This window comes from Ischnura elegans, chromosome 7, assembly GCF_921293095.1.
Source record: "Ischnura elegans chromosome 7, ioIscEleg1.1, whole genome shotgun sequence".
NCBI classification, from domain to species: Eukaryota; Metazoa; Arthropoda; class Insecta; order Odonata; family Coenagrionidae; genus Ischnura; species Ischnura elegans.
Genome location: NC_060252.1, coordinates 5,141,492 through 5,159,481, shown reverse-complemented (window position 1 = coordinate 5,159,481; position 17,990 = coordinate 5,141,492). Strand labels below are relative to the sequence as shown.

Genomic DNA, 17,990 nt, shown 5'->3' with positions numbered 1-17,990 from the left:
CAATGAAAGAAGGGTAAAAACAAGTGAAGACTCATTGGCACAGTTTGTTGTCGTCATTCTCAATCTTTTTCTTTGCGGAAATTACGACTTATTGCTAGATTAAGATTAACATATTGGATAAGTTGTTAACAATGCTTATATATTGTGTGGTAGAAATGCTGTACCTACAGAATCGAAGGAAACAATATTACAACATCACAATAAAGTTTGTATGTGATAGAGATTGTCGTTGCTGGAATGAATTATTGAAACTATCCTTGAGATCGTAGTTTCTTTTTTTAAATATTAGTTCCGTATAATGCAATTTATTCATGATTTGGTAATATAGTTGTCATTAAGTAAGTTCCGTCTAAATGTTATCAACGGAAGGTTATGCCATTGGCACCGTAGCAGACGAAAATAGCATACCATGGAAGGTGAACGTAGGATTCAAATGTAAATGTCATATTAGAGGAACAAGTTAGGAAATTGTTATAAAAATATGGAGCTGGGTGTAATTAAAAGAAGTGTAATGACGAGGAAGTAAAGAAATCGTGATTGGGTGAAATACATATGTATAAGTTGCGCATTCCAAGTGAGAGAAAATGATAATATTGCGGCAAACCTCATACTTATTAACAAATATCTTCTTTTATCGTCAAGGGAATCAATGGCTGACGATGAAATGAAATATAGTTGCCTGTTACAAATGAAAGAAACTGATACCGTTGTGGCAAACTTCATGCTTAAATAAAAAGATCTTATTTCTATGCCGAGAGAAACGCCAAATTGATGATTGAGTGAAATAACAGTCGCCTATTCAGAGTGATATAAAGTGATAACATTGCGGCAAAACTCATATTTAATCAAAAATATCTTTTTTATGTCAAAGGAGCAAATAAATGATGATAGAGAGAAATAAAGCCCATTACAAGCGAGTGTTTACTTTACTTTACTCATTTATGTTACCACTTTAAAGTATTTTTAAAGTTTTTTTTAAAGTTTTAAAGTACTTTAAAGTGGTAACATAAATGAGAGAAAGTCATTATATGTTAGCAAACCTCATTTTTTTAAACCATTATTTTATATTTCTGTCAAGGTATTTAATATAGATGATGACACAGTGAATTATAGAGGAGTATTCGAAGGGGCAGAAAAAGATAACATTGCAGAAAACCTCATTATTTACTCAGTGATGAGTTAAAAATAAAATAAAACGTGCAATGCGCACCGGGGAGTTCATGAAACCCACTAGTCGGTGGCCGTACCGACACCTTTTTGCTGTCGGTACGGCTACCGACGATCTCCCGTCCTCTCGTCGGTGCCGCACCGATTGGGTTCGTACAGAATCGCACGACTTCTTACCGGGAGTCGGTGTGACGTTGCACCCGACGAATCGGTGCCGCACCGATCGGTTTGGAGTTACAGAATACGGCCCCTGGCCCTTGGCTATTCTAATATGAAACGCAGTGCTTATTTCCGCACGCCGGAATGGAGTTTCGGCACCTCTCAGGGAAAATTGGCCTCTGTAAATCGTTGTTGAGCTGCGCCTAGCAATTTTTAGTACGATTTGTCTTCATTTATGAGTACCGTGTATAAATAAAAAGTTAAAAGATATCATAGTTTTTCATTTTATATAAAACATTATTCCTCATTGTAACTTTACTACAAGTTTTAAAAAATCGAAAGTTTTCGGGGGGCGGCTTATATTATAATAAAAAATCGTGTTTGGATATAATGTGTGGGTATGCATTACGGTACTTACAATTTTAGAAATTTAGCACTTATGAAACGTAAATGTATCGAAAAATAGAGTGTCCGGGGAAAGGTGCCTTTGGGCTAGTGGTCTCCTCAGCAGATGTGTCGCGTGCAGTCACAGTGTTTGGCACAAACATTTCGTAGATCTGAACCCTCTACTACTTTTTTTCCTGCGTTCCTTTTAATTGCGGTTACCAACTCCAATAAATTCAGGACAGAAATTAATCTAGGGCGCAAAGTTTGTGTGAGAGGAGAGACCATTCCAATCCTTATGCTCACGCAGAAATCATAATAATAATGCCCTGGTTCTAATCACTCTTGATATCTCACCTAAATTCATCATTTTTTATTACGCTCTGCTCCCGTTATTAATCGATTTCTTTTTCTTTTTTGAAGTGGAGTTTCCTCTCCTGCGGAAATGACGTAGCATTTTGGCGGAATCAATGAAATTTAGCATGGGCCGCCCTCCTCTCATTAACTCCAGGCGCTCTTAAAATTTCCATCCGTTAATGCTCGACTCTTTCGGGGACTCTCCCCCTGCTTTTCCTGCCTCGTAGTAATCCCTCAAAGAAAGCCATTGATCGGGACGACCCTTATCCGCTCATTCGACTCCCTCGATGGGGCCCCATTCAACCCCTCTGGTCGGATGGGCCTCACTTTCATGCCCCATTCGACGATCGCCACTTATCCCTCGATCCTCTCGATTCCAGTCGATCGCTTTCGACCTCATCATCCTCCTTCCTGCCCGCTTTCCCTTTCCCAGAGCCATTACATGCCTTCTCTCACCTTCATTCTCCTCCAAATCTTCTTCTCTCTCGGAGCTGTGGAAAGCGGCTTACGAGTTGGACACCATTCCCAGGGTTATATATCGAAGGGTTTTCAAATAAATTATTCGCTTTCTTGTAACATTCTGTGTATTCATCATTATCCTTAAAATAGTGTCAAAGGAGGGTAAAAAGAAAATGTGAGTCGATAGCCATGGTACTTTTGTTGTGTGTGTGTAAACTGAGTGGAAACATGGTGAGAATATGAAATGTAATGCGCCATTAATCCTCAATTTAAGAACATTGGTTGCTATAAAGCCCATATTGCATCTTTACATGCCTTCGTATTTACTTTTTCGCGATAGGAACAACGTGGTGTTGTAAACGCACTGCTTTTTAACTAGCGCTCATGAGTACAAGTAGTTCATGGTATAACGTCTAATATAAAGACATTTATAGTTTCCTTATCTATATACAGCCGCTGGAACACTGGCATTGAACAGGCAATGTTCATGTATAAGATACAATGCAAGCCTTTGTTGGGTATGGTTTGTCTTATTTGCAGTGATATGATGCAGCGAAATAAAGCTATTGTAATTACTGATAACGACTTGCACCTTTTGTAATTTTTACTTTTCATCGATACGTTTTTAAGAAATCAAATTTTGCTTTTAGTGTACTCCAAAGCTCGCGCAAGTAATTTTTACATTTGAGTAATCGTTACTCCTTAGATATAAAAAACTGAAAATTTGAAGGTACCTACCGTGTTGGTCGAAAGGCAGTTCCATTATCCTAATCCATAGGAGTTAATGTTCGGTATAACATATTTATTTATCCTTAAAATGCCTCAGTCAAATATATTCATTATTATTTAAAGTGATGGCATTAAAAATGAAAAGAATACTGGTTTGAGTATTATAACTCCTTGTTTAACAAGTATTGACTGCGATTGCATCATGTACAGGAGCAAAGTTAAAAATAATTGTGATCGTAATTGTAATTATTTTAATTTATTTTTCAAATATTATTTTGTAATTGTAATGAGTTTCAAAATTGACATTTTCATTGCCATTAAGGCCGATAATTTTTTTTCAATGCTCTTGCAATTGTTGCTGATGTGCTTTGAAAATTCCAATGACGCAGAATCAGTTTTAAACAAGTAAAATATGTTTCACGAAAAAATATTACATCGGTCTAGAGGGATATATGCGTCCTGTAAAAGACTCCTTCAAGCAACTACAACTTAGTAGTCGGGTTAATTTTTACTTTTTGCTTGACGGTTTTCACAGTTTCTTTAATCTTAAGCTATTTCTTCGGTGAAATAGCGCGTTCTTATTCGCATACGTGCCAATTTCCCCGTTGTTTGAGCCGATTGCAAATTCGGGCTGAAGACGTAAGCTGCTGGGCATTAGAGAGTGCCAAGAAACCTTTGCAAACACGTCTCAGATTGTGGCCATCTAGATCTGTGTTGAAATTATTCTGCCTTTTCAGTTATTTCTATTTCTTCTCGCGCGGATAATCACGGACACATGTGCTCCTAAGTATGTAAGACTGAGATGTGGCCAATTCACTCACTCTCTCCCGGATGGCGCTCCCAGTGAGAGAGAGGAGCGATGCGTTTTTGTCTGGTCCCCGTTTTGATTTGCGCCCTCATCCTCATTGGTCGACGAAAACCGTGCTTGAAGTGCCGGTCGACTGACCGAATACTCAATGTGTGAATATGTCCCATCTTCGTGTTGTGTGCGGGGGGGTGAGAGACGGACGACCGCATGACGACGCGTCCAATGGCGGGGAAAGGCATTGAAGGGATTGGAATCGGATCGCATATCGCCCCGTCGACGATGAAAGCCGATATCCGAAATGTGCCCCCCCCCCCCCCCCCGGAACGTAACGGAGCTCCACTCCCGGGAGTACGAGTTAGTGTGCGATTGCCGCCCTCCCTACCGGATGAAGTCGGAAATGTCGCCTATCCACGCACGCCCGCGACCACCTGTGGATGAATAGGAGGGTGGGGAGGGTGCTAAGCGAGGAGGGTGGGTTATCCTCGTGTGGCGCTGAGATTATTATCGGGGGTTGACGACAGAGAAAACGGCTTCTAGGGGACGAATCGTCGAAAATCTCTGTAAATGTCAAATTTTGTATCTAGACCCTTTCACCAAAACTTAACTTGGAATAAACAAGAGGCTGAACCATTGAATAGAGTGGCGACTGGTTCAGAACAACTAAAAGCGACGTAAGTCTTCTTGGAATATTCAATAGTTCAAAAAGGTCAAACTAGATGAGAAAGATCAAATATCTCTGGGAAGTAATCAATAAGTAATAAAGTCTTGGAAGTAATAAAATATCAAATACCTCAGTGGCAAGGGAAATAATCTATACCTATCCACAGCCATTAGCTATTTAATGTTATCTTAATTCGATTTCACGATATATTTATTTCCTTAGCAGATCGCTGGATTATTTCCTTTACAAGAATGGTTGGTGATATAAAGCTAATATGTTACGCCAAGTTAAGTTGCGATCGGGGATATACTCCGTTAAAACTCACGCTATCATCTTGAAATGTTCGCTGTAAATACACAAAATTAAGCGTTGCCAACGGGTGGGTGGGTTGGGTGCTCATCGAAAATTGTATCTGAGAAAGTACTTTTATTAATGAAGTGAAAATGAGCGCCAAAGGGTCGATATTGACTTTACGGGAACATTAGCTTGAAACTTAGGAACGTAGAATTCAATTACTCCATGCGCTTTGCAACCGCGTTTTGTTATTTCCACCCTTGAATCGTGGAATAACACACCTCGGAATAAAAAATAACGTGGGCATAAGTTGGAAAGGAATCGATGCGATGCTAAGCAACAGTTCAACTCAATTTCAATGTCATACGTGCGGTAATTTGCAAAATCATACAAGTAGCTGTGCACAAGAATGCTAGATGAATGGCAACACTGAATACCATCGTGTGACCTATTCGCTTGGGCAAAAATAGCGCTGGTTGACAGGTGTAAGTAGTGAATAATCGTATGTTGCGCTTTACGTAATGTGCAGAATATTTGCCTGAAGTAAGTTTTATAATGCAAGCCCGCATCGTCGCTAACACTGTAGTGGATTTCTTGAACTCTCACAATTGAACCCATTCATCGTAATGTTCAGATTGAGACTTGTGGCTGTTCCTTGGACTCAAGCACTTCCTCTAAGGGACGGAGATTCAAGGCCAATCACGAGGTCATCGAAGTTGTGGAGGAGATCGCGCTGCAAGGAGTCAGGTAAAGGTGGCGTGGTATTTGTGTTTAAAAAGGGTCAGCAATGTAAGCTTATTAGAGCTGACTGAGCGACGCTACTTCGGAAAAGAGGATGCTAATTTGGAAGACTGACTAAATATTTCATTCTGTGGATCGTTTTTATGATTACATTTTGAACAGGTCTCTTTTTAATTTACACGAGATAGTCAATGATTAATAATGGCCGTACGACAGAAATTTTGATCGTTTTTTAAAGCCCTTTCAATATTTACCAGTATGTCAGTTATAAAAATGTGTCTTCAAGAGAGCACTCAAGTGAATTTCTCAGATGAAATTCTTCATTGCGTAGAAGACAACTTTTAAACAAACAATGCATTGCGAAGACTTAGAACGGGAAAGATGCATCCTACTAAATATGTAGATAATGGCTCGGCACCCATTTCTTGGCATTGGGCCAAATTCCGTATTTGATACGCCACATTTTTAGATTGACATGGCTAGTGGCATGGAAATAATGTAACTTTCCCAGATATTTTATGAAAATATTGTTAGTGCACATAAGTTGTACACTCACTATGTACGTAATATCATAATTATAAACTCAAATTTATTTGGCATTTTTTTTGCTGTGCGTGAATTATGAGGGTTGATCTAAAATTGTAAGTAAGCCTTAGGAAAGATGTATTCTGATTATGTGGCGCGCTACAGGGGCATTGCTGCTAAACCACGTTCATCCTTACCAGCCAGTTCTGACTACTACTATCCTGACTATTGACCCTGTTGCTGAGGTGATGTTATCCAATGAGCTTCCGATACTCTGCTTCCCGGTGGCTGCGTTTCATTTTGTCGGGAGCTACGGGGAAGAGAGGATATCACTGCAGTCCGATGTAGCCAGCGCGCATTGCGGGAACCATTGAACTTGAATGAAAGTAAGATTGAGCATTGCGCCTAGAAATTAATGAATGAGAAAATCATCCGCGAACGGATATTACCACTACAATTAAGAACTACTCGGTCAACGGATTCGGTTCATTGTGCCAAAGCGATTCCCTTATACAAAATAAAGACAAATACTGATAGAGTTTCAAACACAGTTTCATTTTACCGTCTCCATCTTCCTCTCATACCTCCAGTCCTTCTGTTTTCTTTCTTCACCATGACAATAAAATTCACTAACTATTGATTGACATTGTGGTGTTCCATTATAAGTTTTCCTGGATATCACACAATTACTTACACCACTTATTTTTTACAGAGCGCGACCCGGGTTTCAATGAATTATCATCATCTTAATTTGCGCCTGAAGATGATGATAATTCATTGAAACCTCGGTCGCGCTCTGTAAAAAATAAGTGGTATAAGTAATTGTGTGATATCCAGGAAAACATACCGTGACAATAACTCGGAAAGAATAATTAATCCTCAGAGTAAAGTATGGGACACGCGAAAGTGTGTCGGGAATCGTGTGTAACGGGCGATTCCCTCCACAGATAGTACGCACATTCGACGTTGCGGCGTGCCTCGTGGAACAATTGACTGTCGTTAAGCGCGACGTGGAATCCAAGCAACAAGGTGTGCTAATTATAATATCCGTGAACGTGAATTCAATTGATTCGGCTTTTACTTTGTGAAAATCCATGTTGAAATGAAAACACACAACCTTAGTAACTTTTCACTGGAAAATTATTTATTGGTACGACGCGTTTCGACGCTGAGGCGTCATTCTCAAGTACTTTGTACTAAACTAAACGTACTCAAAGTACTTGATAATAACGCCTCAGCGTCGAAACGCGTCGTACCAATAAATGATTTTCCAGTGAAAAGTTACCAAGGTTGTGTGTTTTCATTTCATCCGTGAACGTATGCAAACAAAGATGGGCTTGTTATTTTCTGAATCGGTTAATAAATTTTAAATATTGTTCGAACGAATGAATGAAGACGCAGCGATAGATTTTGGACTCATGTAAGTTTTTGTAATAACAAATTTCATACTTTGAGTCTCCATGAAACGGAAATTTAATATACACATGCCGTAAAACAAAATATTACCTTTAAATGTTGTAAATATTATCTCTCTAGTAGTATTCATAACCGTTTTGGACAATGTTTTTGAAGTTTTGGAGGTCCTTTTTTAGGTGACCATTTCCCACATACCCGCCCCGCGTTCACACTGGTTTTGCACTCCGCAGTAAGTATCCTTTCCCGTATCCCTGCCGTATCTTCGCGTGTTCCCACTAAAGTATCACGTCACGCGTTTATGCTCATTGTGTCCTAGACTTAAGAGGGGAGGGAGGAGGGTGACGTCACTACATCTCTCCCAACATACCGCGAGCGTCTCTATGGTAACGTGGTAATGAGTCAGGTGACTTGCGTACGATTATCGAAATGGTTCACTATTGCTGTGCATTTTATTATCATGGGAAATCATTCAAGGGAAGCCCTGTGACCTTTCATTGGTGAGTAAAGTTGAAAATATACATTAATAGGTACGTATCGTATTTCCTTTTGATCTATGTGTCTAATTTTTCCTCCGGAACTCAATGTTGCGTTAATTTCCTACGTCACGTGATCAATATGTTGGATGCACGTATTTACTGAAGAAAGTGCCAGCAACACGCCCGCTAATAATCCTACTACTTTTAAGGGTCAAAGACGTTAAGGGAAAAAAACAAAATTAAATTAAATTCTTTATAGTAAATAAATAAATGCACAAACGTGATTCTGGTTATCAATCAGTTAAACATTTGAAATGTGTCCAATTGTTGCCCAGCAGTTCGTGATTGCTGCCGATCTTATGAAGACGGAATGGATGAGCTTTGCGTCGGAGGGCACTAGTTGTTGTTCATGGAGAGAATGGGGGTAAACAAGAGATAGGAAATGGCTGTGTTGACCTAGGAAAGCGTTGATCCAGGCATAGGATTGATTTTTGTACTAATTACCTTCTCAAAACTGCTTACTGGAATATGAAACAGACGAACAGCTTACAAATGACCGTTGAAAAATTATTTCTGCCCAAGTTATAATTAACATGCACTTTGCAATTGGAAAGCGAGTGAAAATTTCCATGTACATATTTTAAGCAATTGCAATATGTTCCTCTTGATAGTTCGTGGACATATCAACTGGATAGTATCAATGTTGCGAATGTATCGCTGGAAAAAAATGATGCCTGTCGTTGGAAATCAGGAGTTGGTTGATATGAGGAGTGGGTGTGGGCAGAAAGGGTATGCCAAGGGAATGTATGAATGCTCACCATATTCACTTCAGATATGGAATCAAAACTGGCGATGGTGAGGTCCATCCCCACGTAGAGTGGCGCTCCTGGAAATCGAGAAAACATCGTTAGGGAACATTTTCATGGAAGGATAGGACATTAGAAAAGCCATCGCTATTAACCAGTTTACCCAAATGAAATTGATCGAAGACGGGGAGATCACAAATCGTCGAAACTGACTTTATATGGATTACAGAGTTTTCTTGTACCATCTTTTAATTCTTAATTTATCGGTTAAAAATAGCAACTATGTGGATAATTATCCTCAGGTAGGTAATGTGTATGGATGTTTTGGAATTAGTTGCTACAAGTAGAATGAATTTAATGAGAGAACGAAAATGCTTGATAATGCAGTTGGGGAGGAAGTTGACTTCTGCTCCGGAAGATAATTCCTTATAATATAAAAAATATAAAGAATCCCGTGTTTTTTATGGCTTCAGAAATAAGTAACTCATGCAGCTACGACGAAGGTGAGATGAATGACTTACTTTTCCTTAAAATGCGCTAAAGGATCATAAAAATGTTAGAAATTGTTCTCAGGTTCAGTTGACAAAGCCAAGATCATTTTTTGAGCATTAATTGAATTGTATCGACTAGAATGTATTTTACAGTCGCAAGCGTCACAAAACAGAAGAATAGCATCATGAAATAAATTTAATGTGAAAAAATCATTTTACGTGATTGATGACCAAGATATGTCAATCAAGCAGCAAATACTCTGATACGAACGCTTACCTTTCTTTAGACTTTCCGTTTTCTCAAGTCGCCTTGGTGCAAAAAAGAATGATTATAAATAAAAGCAATGGAAGATAATGCTCTAATGTTCAATGAATTACTGACGGGTCGTAATCATAGCCAAACTTACTTCTGGTGAAAACTGGCCTAGTTGACACGATAATGTATAAGTGGTAAAAATGTCGCAAAAATTTAATCAGTTAATTTCTTTTCATAATAAAAGTGAACGTCGGAAAACCACGATGAATAAAATTAGAGCCAGCTGAGTTATTTTGAAAGCAAATGCTTTAACAGAGAACTTACCAAAGAAGTTTTACATCTTTAAAATTTTCACTGTGGATATAACTATAAATCAGTGTGACTCCGAAAAAGTAATTTATATATGTTTTGTTAAAAAATATTACTTTTGTATGAATGATCCGATGATTTTAAAAAATACATGACAATCTGAACAAACTGGCGGTGTAAAAATGGCGCTGAATTGACGAACGAAATCGCAAATGAGTGCACGCATCGAATGCAGAACAAAGCAGGCGACATTGGAGGGGAGGGGATGGGGGGGGGACGAAGGCGTTGTTTCGACGATCGTCGCTCATTAAAATTGGAATGGTAGGGGGGGGGGGGGGGAGGGGAGTTGGGGGGAGGGGGCTCAGAAGTTGCTAACCCGTTCTCGAATTCTTTCCTGAAGATTCACCGAGTCTCTGGGGACGCAAGGGTCTTCGTTAGGGACCAGCATTAATGATTCAACAGGGTGCGAATGCACTCTAAGATGGAAAATTTCAACTGCTGCCAAATTTCTAAAGAAATAGTATACGACTCATCTGTATTTACGATTCCACGATCTTCTGAACTTCATTAGACTTTGATCTATTTGTCAATCTCACTATCCTCCGTGTTTTTCTGTTTTTCGCGTGATTAAAGGTTTTAAAAATATGGTTCCAAAATTTTTATCTCATTTTTACCTTATTGTCATGTCGTTAGGATCGTTTTAGGCAAATAAATTAGTAGATTAATACTGCACAATATACTCATAAACATAGGCTATCCAAGTTTTGATCAACATATAAAGGGGAAATAACTGAAGATTTTAGACACTTCTACTTGGCTGATGGCACATTTTATTTTATATTTCTGCACGAAAATTTCCTATTATTTAAAATTTTGTCGACTCTGTGCTCAATTTTTGCGAAAGAAAATGTAGTTCATTGATTTAGAATTAGTAAAATCGTCATATGGAAACCACTATGAAGGCAACCTAGTTATTAGGCGAAAAGCAATTTCAAGTTCGAAACAATTAAATTTGAAAGTAAGAATAGTGAATCAATAGGGTGATTTCCTATTATTTTTTATTGCCTAAATCGAAAGATTGTTAATCCTGGAGTACGCATTTCATGCTCTTGGATTTTCGAATGACGATATTTATTTTTCGCGATTAAACGAAAAGTGGAAATTTTCAAGCGCGCGAAAACCGATGGCTAAGTAGGAATGATGGGAAAAGTCCGTGTGACGTATTTCTGGTTCCCCCTGCCGCCCTGTGAGGTGACCTTGAGGCGAGGCTTGAGCGCTGATACGACGCAGGCTACTAGCAGGTAGCGCTTGGCTTAAATATGGATTATTACTACCTCATCAAACGAAGGAAACTTTCCGACCTTAGGCAATTTTAATAAGTGATTATTAAGAGATGTTTCCCTGAGCTCTGTGCCTCATGCATGCATTTGTAATCTCTGACGATGTAAAACTCCTATCCTCTCGTGTAGAAACTAGGTCCCTGTGACGTCACGTGGAGTGGCATCGCATGGGCGCCAATCTGGCCTTTTTCAAATGAGGTTAAAATTGACTACTGCCATTCGTTTAAACTGGGATTTCTAAAACCAAATAATTTGTATATAATGAAAACACTAATTGTGGGTAACGAATAGCAATCAATGTATTTCGTTTTCTTTGATGAAGGAAACTACCCTATTGTGATAAAGCATTCTCTTGGACCACTTAATATCCTTTGGCTGTCGCAAGAGGAAGTGAAAGGTAGTGCGCTGTATTCAGACGCAGTCATTCACTGGTTGGAGCTCATTACGGGCATTTTGGACCGCTGTGGAACTCAATGGCGAAGCCCACTCATTCATGGAGAAATTCGCATTGGCTCCGGACTGTGCGAAGTAATTTTCGATGCGTCATCTATGCAAAAATTTGCTTTACGTTCTGCTAATGAGTACACTCGTGCTGATCTACGGGTTACTTACGCCGTGTATATTCCTGAAGAAATCGCCTAATTGCGCAATATTCCCATAAAAATATGCATTGAAGGGTAACACTTTAATTAAACAGTATAATTTAAAAGTTATGGCTATGTTAATGGTGGAATTTTGTCCAAAAATTTTGTGTTGGGGATTTGATGAATGAAATGTACAATACAAATTGATCACCCTTTTTTGAATGTTTGCAAAAAAATCAATAGGATTTTCGTTTTCCAGATGTTTGGATGAATAGAGCTGGTCTGTCCAATTGCTTTTTATTTGAATTATTGATGACTCCATGGTGATTTATTGCATCGGTTTTTCACATTCTTTCGATTCCCAATCTCCCTGCCTCCTCCCACAACCAAATCCATCTCTCTTTCCCTCTCTCTCTCTCTCCTTCATTCTCCCTCTCCCTCCCTCCACTCCACCTCTCCCTTTGGCCATCTTGCCTCCTCTCTGTTCCACTTTCCTCTCCGATCCGCTCACACCTTTCCTTTCCCTTCATTTCCCATTATTTACAACTGCCCGCACCACTTCAACTGCTCCACTGACTTGCCACTTCACCTTATTTCTCCTTTGTGTCCTTCATATTTTTCATAAATTTCCCGATTCATCCTAATTCCTAATTATTTCAAATATTTCTTGATTTCACGGCTGTTTAATTCGGAACTTTATTTTTGATGGACTATTCTTTAGCGCGAAGCTCAACGCGTGCAAGTTGTCGGAAATGTAATGCGTTGTAACTAGGAGTAACTCTGTATGTGGAGTTTGTTTGCCGACGAAACAAATGACATTCGTGTAATGGCATTGGGGAGAGTAAATGGCTTGGAATGATAGCTCTCGTCTCTGTGCTTAAGAGGGGAGCGCCGCTCCCTTCGCCGAGAGGGCTGAAGGCTGAGGACTCACTCTCGCTGCCACTCCCCCGATTTTCACCCGAGGCAAACCGATCCCCTCTGTGACGGAAGCCATACGAGTCGTAGGCTAACGCTAGTCGGGGCAATCCAGTCGTAGAGAGAGTGAGCATTTAATAATACCACTGCAATTACTTCTCAAGTAATTGCTTAGGACGGCGATTTTCGGAGAGTGGAGGATTTTATTGTCGTAGTTAAGGTGTGCTCGCTCATTTCAATGTATTTCCAAAAGTTGCCTCTGCCTACACTGCTGCTGCGAGAGAAATCCCAACCTCACCACGCGGAAATAATAAGCTAATTTGAGCTGCTCGCCGGAATTCATGTTCGAGATGATGTAATTTTTAGAATTTCCAGTGTAACGAATGCAAATACTTTGTTGCAAATATTGACAGTATTTGGATCGCACTGGACTCATTGCCATGCTGCGGGCATTTTAGAAAACAGCTTTGAAAGTGAGCGAAGAGGCAGCACAAATACGACTTGTGAGGGACAATCCTGCTTCTCTTCTTAGTCTCCCTGTGGTCTATTCAAAGAGGAATAGCACATGCAGGTATCAAAAGGGAAGACATGATGGAACTTAGTGCCAGTGATGAGTGTGTAGAGTCGATATGCCCAAAGTATTTCCATTCTCGTCAGAGGTGAGTCAACCTGGTCCAAGTCGCGCATCTGCATAATTATTGCGTGCGAAGGAGGAACTTCACCGTGGGGAGGGATGTTATAGTGTCGTTTAAACATGTTGTGCGCACAGTGGCTAATGTGTTGAGCTCAAGGCGTCTGCACGCATCGCATCATCACTCCATGGAAGTTGAATTTCCGACACGATCCCAGTGCACATGTCTCCAACGAAAGGGGGGCTGCATAGTGGAGAGGCCCAATTCCATCCTATCTAAAGCTGTTTTCGGTTCTCGCCACTTCGGTAGAATTTTAATCGGCATTCGAAAATGTTCGGTGATGAGTGCAATGCGATCTGTTTTTTCCAATGTTTTGTAATATGGCCTTTGCAAATTGCAAATGGGAATAGCGTTGAGGAGTTATGAATTTGATTAATAACATCATCATGAATGTAAATTTCGGTTCACATCCCTAATTATACCTCATTTCCACTTTAAACTCGGATCACTTTGTCCGTCAGCGACGCGAGTGGCGACTTCTGTAAACCCATTTAAATACGCGGTCGGCGTCAACACATTTAGAGGCCTCTTTGAGGCTGATCCTCTCTTTTAATATTCGTCTCTCCAACGTACGTTTACTGTTTTCGAGTCAAATAAAATCTCCTGTTTTTCGGTGCCACCCTGTGCGGGCATTACAAATGTTCAACTGGATTTTTAGTGGAAATGACCCAGGATTTTTTTATGTGGGGTGCCTGAAAGGCAAACAGTCTTCTCATATGTGGGGTTAACAACAACGTACAGCAACTGCAGCACGAAATAGACCTATCATATCCGTAATCCGTGACAAGAAATAATATTAAATTAATGATAACGGGTAGAGGTGGGTTAAACTGTTCATTTTTATGAACCGTTCACTTTGATCCTGTTCAGTAAAAAGAACAGTTCAAAATATCGGTTCATAGTGAACAGGTAGGGTCATTCGGTAGAAAATATTGTTTATCATGCGTTTAGAGTACATGAAAGCTTAGTGTGGTATCGTAAGGTTTGTGGAGAGTGTTATGGTAATTTCGAGCAAGAATCGCGTTTTAAACAATATTTTTGGAGATGCATCCACATTAAAAATTTCATCGTAGGCGCCAAAAACTAAGTCCAAAGATCATCTTGGTAAGGGAACCGAAAAAAATGTTCCATAATCATGAGTTCAATCGTTTCCTTAGTTCATGAATCGCGTTTTAAACAATATTTTTGGAGATGCATCCACAGATCCACAAATGTTCAAAATACGAAATCAAAATGAACGCGATTTCCCAACTGAACGCCCCGAGGAAACTAATATTTGATCTAATATTTCGAACGGTTCGAAGGAACTGATATTTTAAATATCAGTTCAAATATTAGTTATTTCGAACGGTTCTAAAGAACTAATATTTTAAATATCAGTTCAAATATTAGTCATTTCGAACGGTTCAAAAGAACTAATATTTTAAATATCAGTTCAAATATTAGTTAGAACGAACCGTTCAGTGGCTATCGGAGGGGAATAGTAGAGAAAGAAGGGGAGGGGCTCGGTCGTCTACGACGCACTTCGGCGGCCTTGGATGGCCTCCGTCGTAACCGCCATCTGTTGTACCCACAACGCACTTGCTCGAGTAAGCTGCAGTTCAAAATGCCTCTTGATGATCATACCTACTGTACCGAGTACGCCGCAATTGTGCAGTGCCGACATGAACAGTGAACAGGGTGTTTTAGAGAACGGTTCATTTTCGAACCGGTTCATTTCAGTGAACAGTTCGTTTTGGCCGTTCGGTTCTTTTTGACCCATCTCTAATAACGGGGCCGTAGCAAAAATCTTGTCCATTTTTATGCGTCTTCATCTCTTCCCGTGTCCTCCACACCGCCCGAATCCGCCAGTGGGAAAGTACATATCGATGGCTAATTTCTAACAACACGTATCTCAAAAACAGCAACTTTTCAGGAGAGCAAAAACCGATTAATTTTCGTTACTTGTACACTAAAATAAAAACAAAAAGTTCATAACACTGAAAAAGAAGCATTCATTTGAAAACAACAAAGAGTGGTTTTTTGCTTGTATTATATTTTTTAATTTTATAACGCTTTGTTTAATATATCTGTCTCAAAGCGGCCGAATTTGAGATACGTGTTGTTACAACTTAGCCATGGGCATATTTCCAGATGCTCACTAAATCCCACACCAGAAGACTTTCCTCCTTTGATGTTCCGAGGTGACTTCTTCCATATCGCTCCGAAAGATATTACTCGCTCTTATTACTCAAGCAATCTTAACTGCCATTTTAGATCTTCCGACTCCTTAGCCACTTCCAACTCATTCCGTGATTAGCAGTTTTTTTGACGAATTGTTTCATTTTCCATCGTATTTTATTCATTTGACAGATTAAACCCTTGTGCTCGGTAAACTTCTTATTCGTATTTGCCGCCGAGTGGTGCATTTTGTTTTACTTTTGTTTTTTGATGTGTGTTCGTCGTAAGAGGGCAAGAGGTTCTCTTTTTTTTTTTGATCCTCGAGACGAGGAGACAGTAGTTGGCAAGTAACTGAAAAGGAAGGTTTGTGCTTCGGACAACAAAGAGAACCTGCCGCAGAGACCACGCGCCAGCTCGCCATGGCATTGACGCCTCCGAATTTTTGTAAGTACCATTCGGCGGCACTAAATTCCTATAGAGTCCACTTTTCACCTTTTGACTATTAAAAACCTTGTGTGCGGGATCCCATGTGCTTGCCGCGCATTCCTGGTGCGGCCTTTAGATTGGGGAGTATGATTTCTCTTTTAACTTTTCCCCTGGAAACATTCCCACAACGCGAGACGAATCCTAGCTTCTTCAGAGTCCCACCCCAAATATTTCCGATGTGTTTTACCCTCGATAAGTAAGGAATAATCGCAGCTCCCGCCAGCCACCCAGTGCCTGCCTTGAGTTGTCGAGGAGAGGGATGTGGGAGGCGACGAGGTCAACGTTTGAGGAAGATATCTTGAGGAGGGGGTGGTCTGTGTGGTGGTGAAGGGGAGGGGGGGAAAGAAGAGAAAGAGGGGCGTTGAGGAGAGAGAAAGTTTTGCTGATGGAGCGTGTGAGGGCGCTGCAGTGTGATGAGCCAAGAAACAAAAGGAAGTGCACTGCATGACTCCGTATTATCTTGTGCTGCATTATCACCCATGAAGCATTGACATTCTTTCTTCGTCGGGTTATTTTCCTTTGGAAAAACGTTTTCTTGGCCCGGGAGTGGAACTACGATGGGGTATTGTAAAGTAAGGTCTCCTATTAAAAAAAATGGAAAACTTTGCGTATACCTATGGAAAGGCTGAGAATTTAGCTATTTTTCTACATAGACGCCTTGATGGTCAATTACTTTTTGCATCCTTTTAACCAGCTTTTTAATACCGGCGTCGTACCACTATCCCGCCGCGTCTCGCAGCCAACTGTCGACTCCATCTTGCATTTCCTCGTCTGACTTCAATTTTTACCCCCCAAGGAGTGTTTTGGAAGCGAAATATAAGGTGTTAGTCGCTCGGGGCAACTTTTGGTCTATAAGGAGTGTGGTCGATGGCATCCCAGCCGAATTCATTGAGTATGACGATCGTTTGATGTGACACATGTGGACGCACTTTTTCTTGTGTTCTCCGGTGAGCTGCTTAGGGACCCACCTGGCAGACACTATGTTGTAACGGAGGACCTCACACTTCCAGGATTTTGCTTTGTCCTGTGTGGACTTCATCGAGGATTGAACCCGGTTTGATCAGCAGCCAATCCGCCTACCTTATAGGCTACCACGTTTTAACTTACTGCAAAAATAATTTTATTAGCTTTTTTAAAATAATTTTGTGGGATATCTAAATTGATTTTATGTAACCATTTCTTCCATTAAATTTCAATCACGAGATTTTCTGTTAGCATGGCTGCTTCCTCGATATTCATCGTCTATTCTCATAATTACAGCTCATGCTCAGATAACACAACTGTTTGTCTACTCGATCCCGGTTCTTCACCGATGCAGTGTCATTTTGGGGTAATTCTTCATGCTATTAATTCACTATGAGAAATTTTTAGACTCATCTTTTAGGAGGAGGTAAGAAAGAGTGACCGCCATGGTATTTTTTCAAATGTTAGGGTAATAAGGTTAAGGCTGTGCCGTTTATTCTTTGTTATTTTGTTTCGGTTTTATAGAATAAATGGACAATTTATTAAACCTCTTCTAATTGGTGTAACTAGTAAGTGCAGATAAGTTTCTGCCATCTCAAGATTTTACACACTTATCAGTAAAATGACTTGAAAACTATTTATATGGTCAGTTATTACAACTACACAAGCCAGCAATGATTATGAGAGTTAGGATTGGGTATTACCCTGGAAAACAAACCCATTCGGCTGGAAAGTATGAAATGCTCATGGAATTTCTTAGTTGCTTAGTAGTGGACATCTTGTTAAGAAATATGATCGTTCATTCTCTTTCT

General features: G+C 40.0%; 1 protein-coding gene across 4 annotated transcripts in view; it reads right to left on the bottom strand.

The window, feature by feature from the left end:
- Nucleotides 1-17,990, bottom strand: part of LOC124162216 (gamma-aminobutyric acid receptor subunit beta-like) — a 138,114-nt gene that overhangs the window by 52,639 nt on the left and 67,485 nt on the right. For 3 of the 4 annotated variants that reach the window (XM_046538673.1, XM_046538675.1, XM_046538674.1), the window contains exon 3: nt 8,995-9,062. The exons of the other annotated variant lie outside the window; for it this stretch is intronic. In XM_046538673.1, the coding sequence (XP_046394629.1) occupies nt 8,995-9,062 (68 nt within the window). The remainder of the gene's footprint in view (nt 1-8,994; nt 9,063-17,990) is intronic. 4 annotated transcript variants of the gene reach the window in all.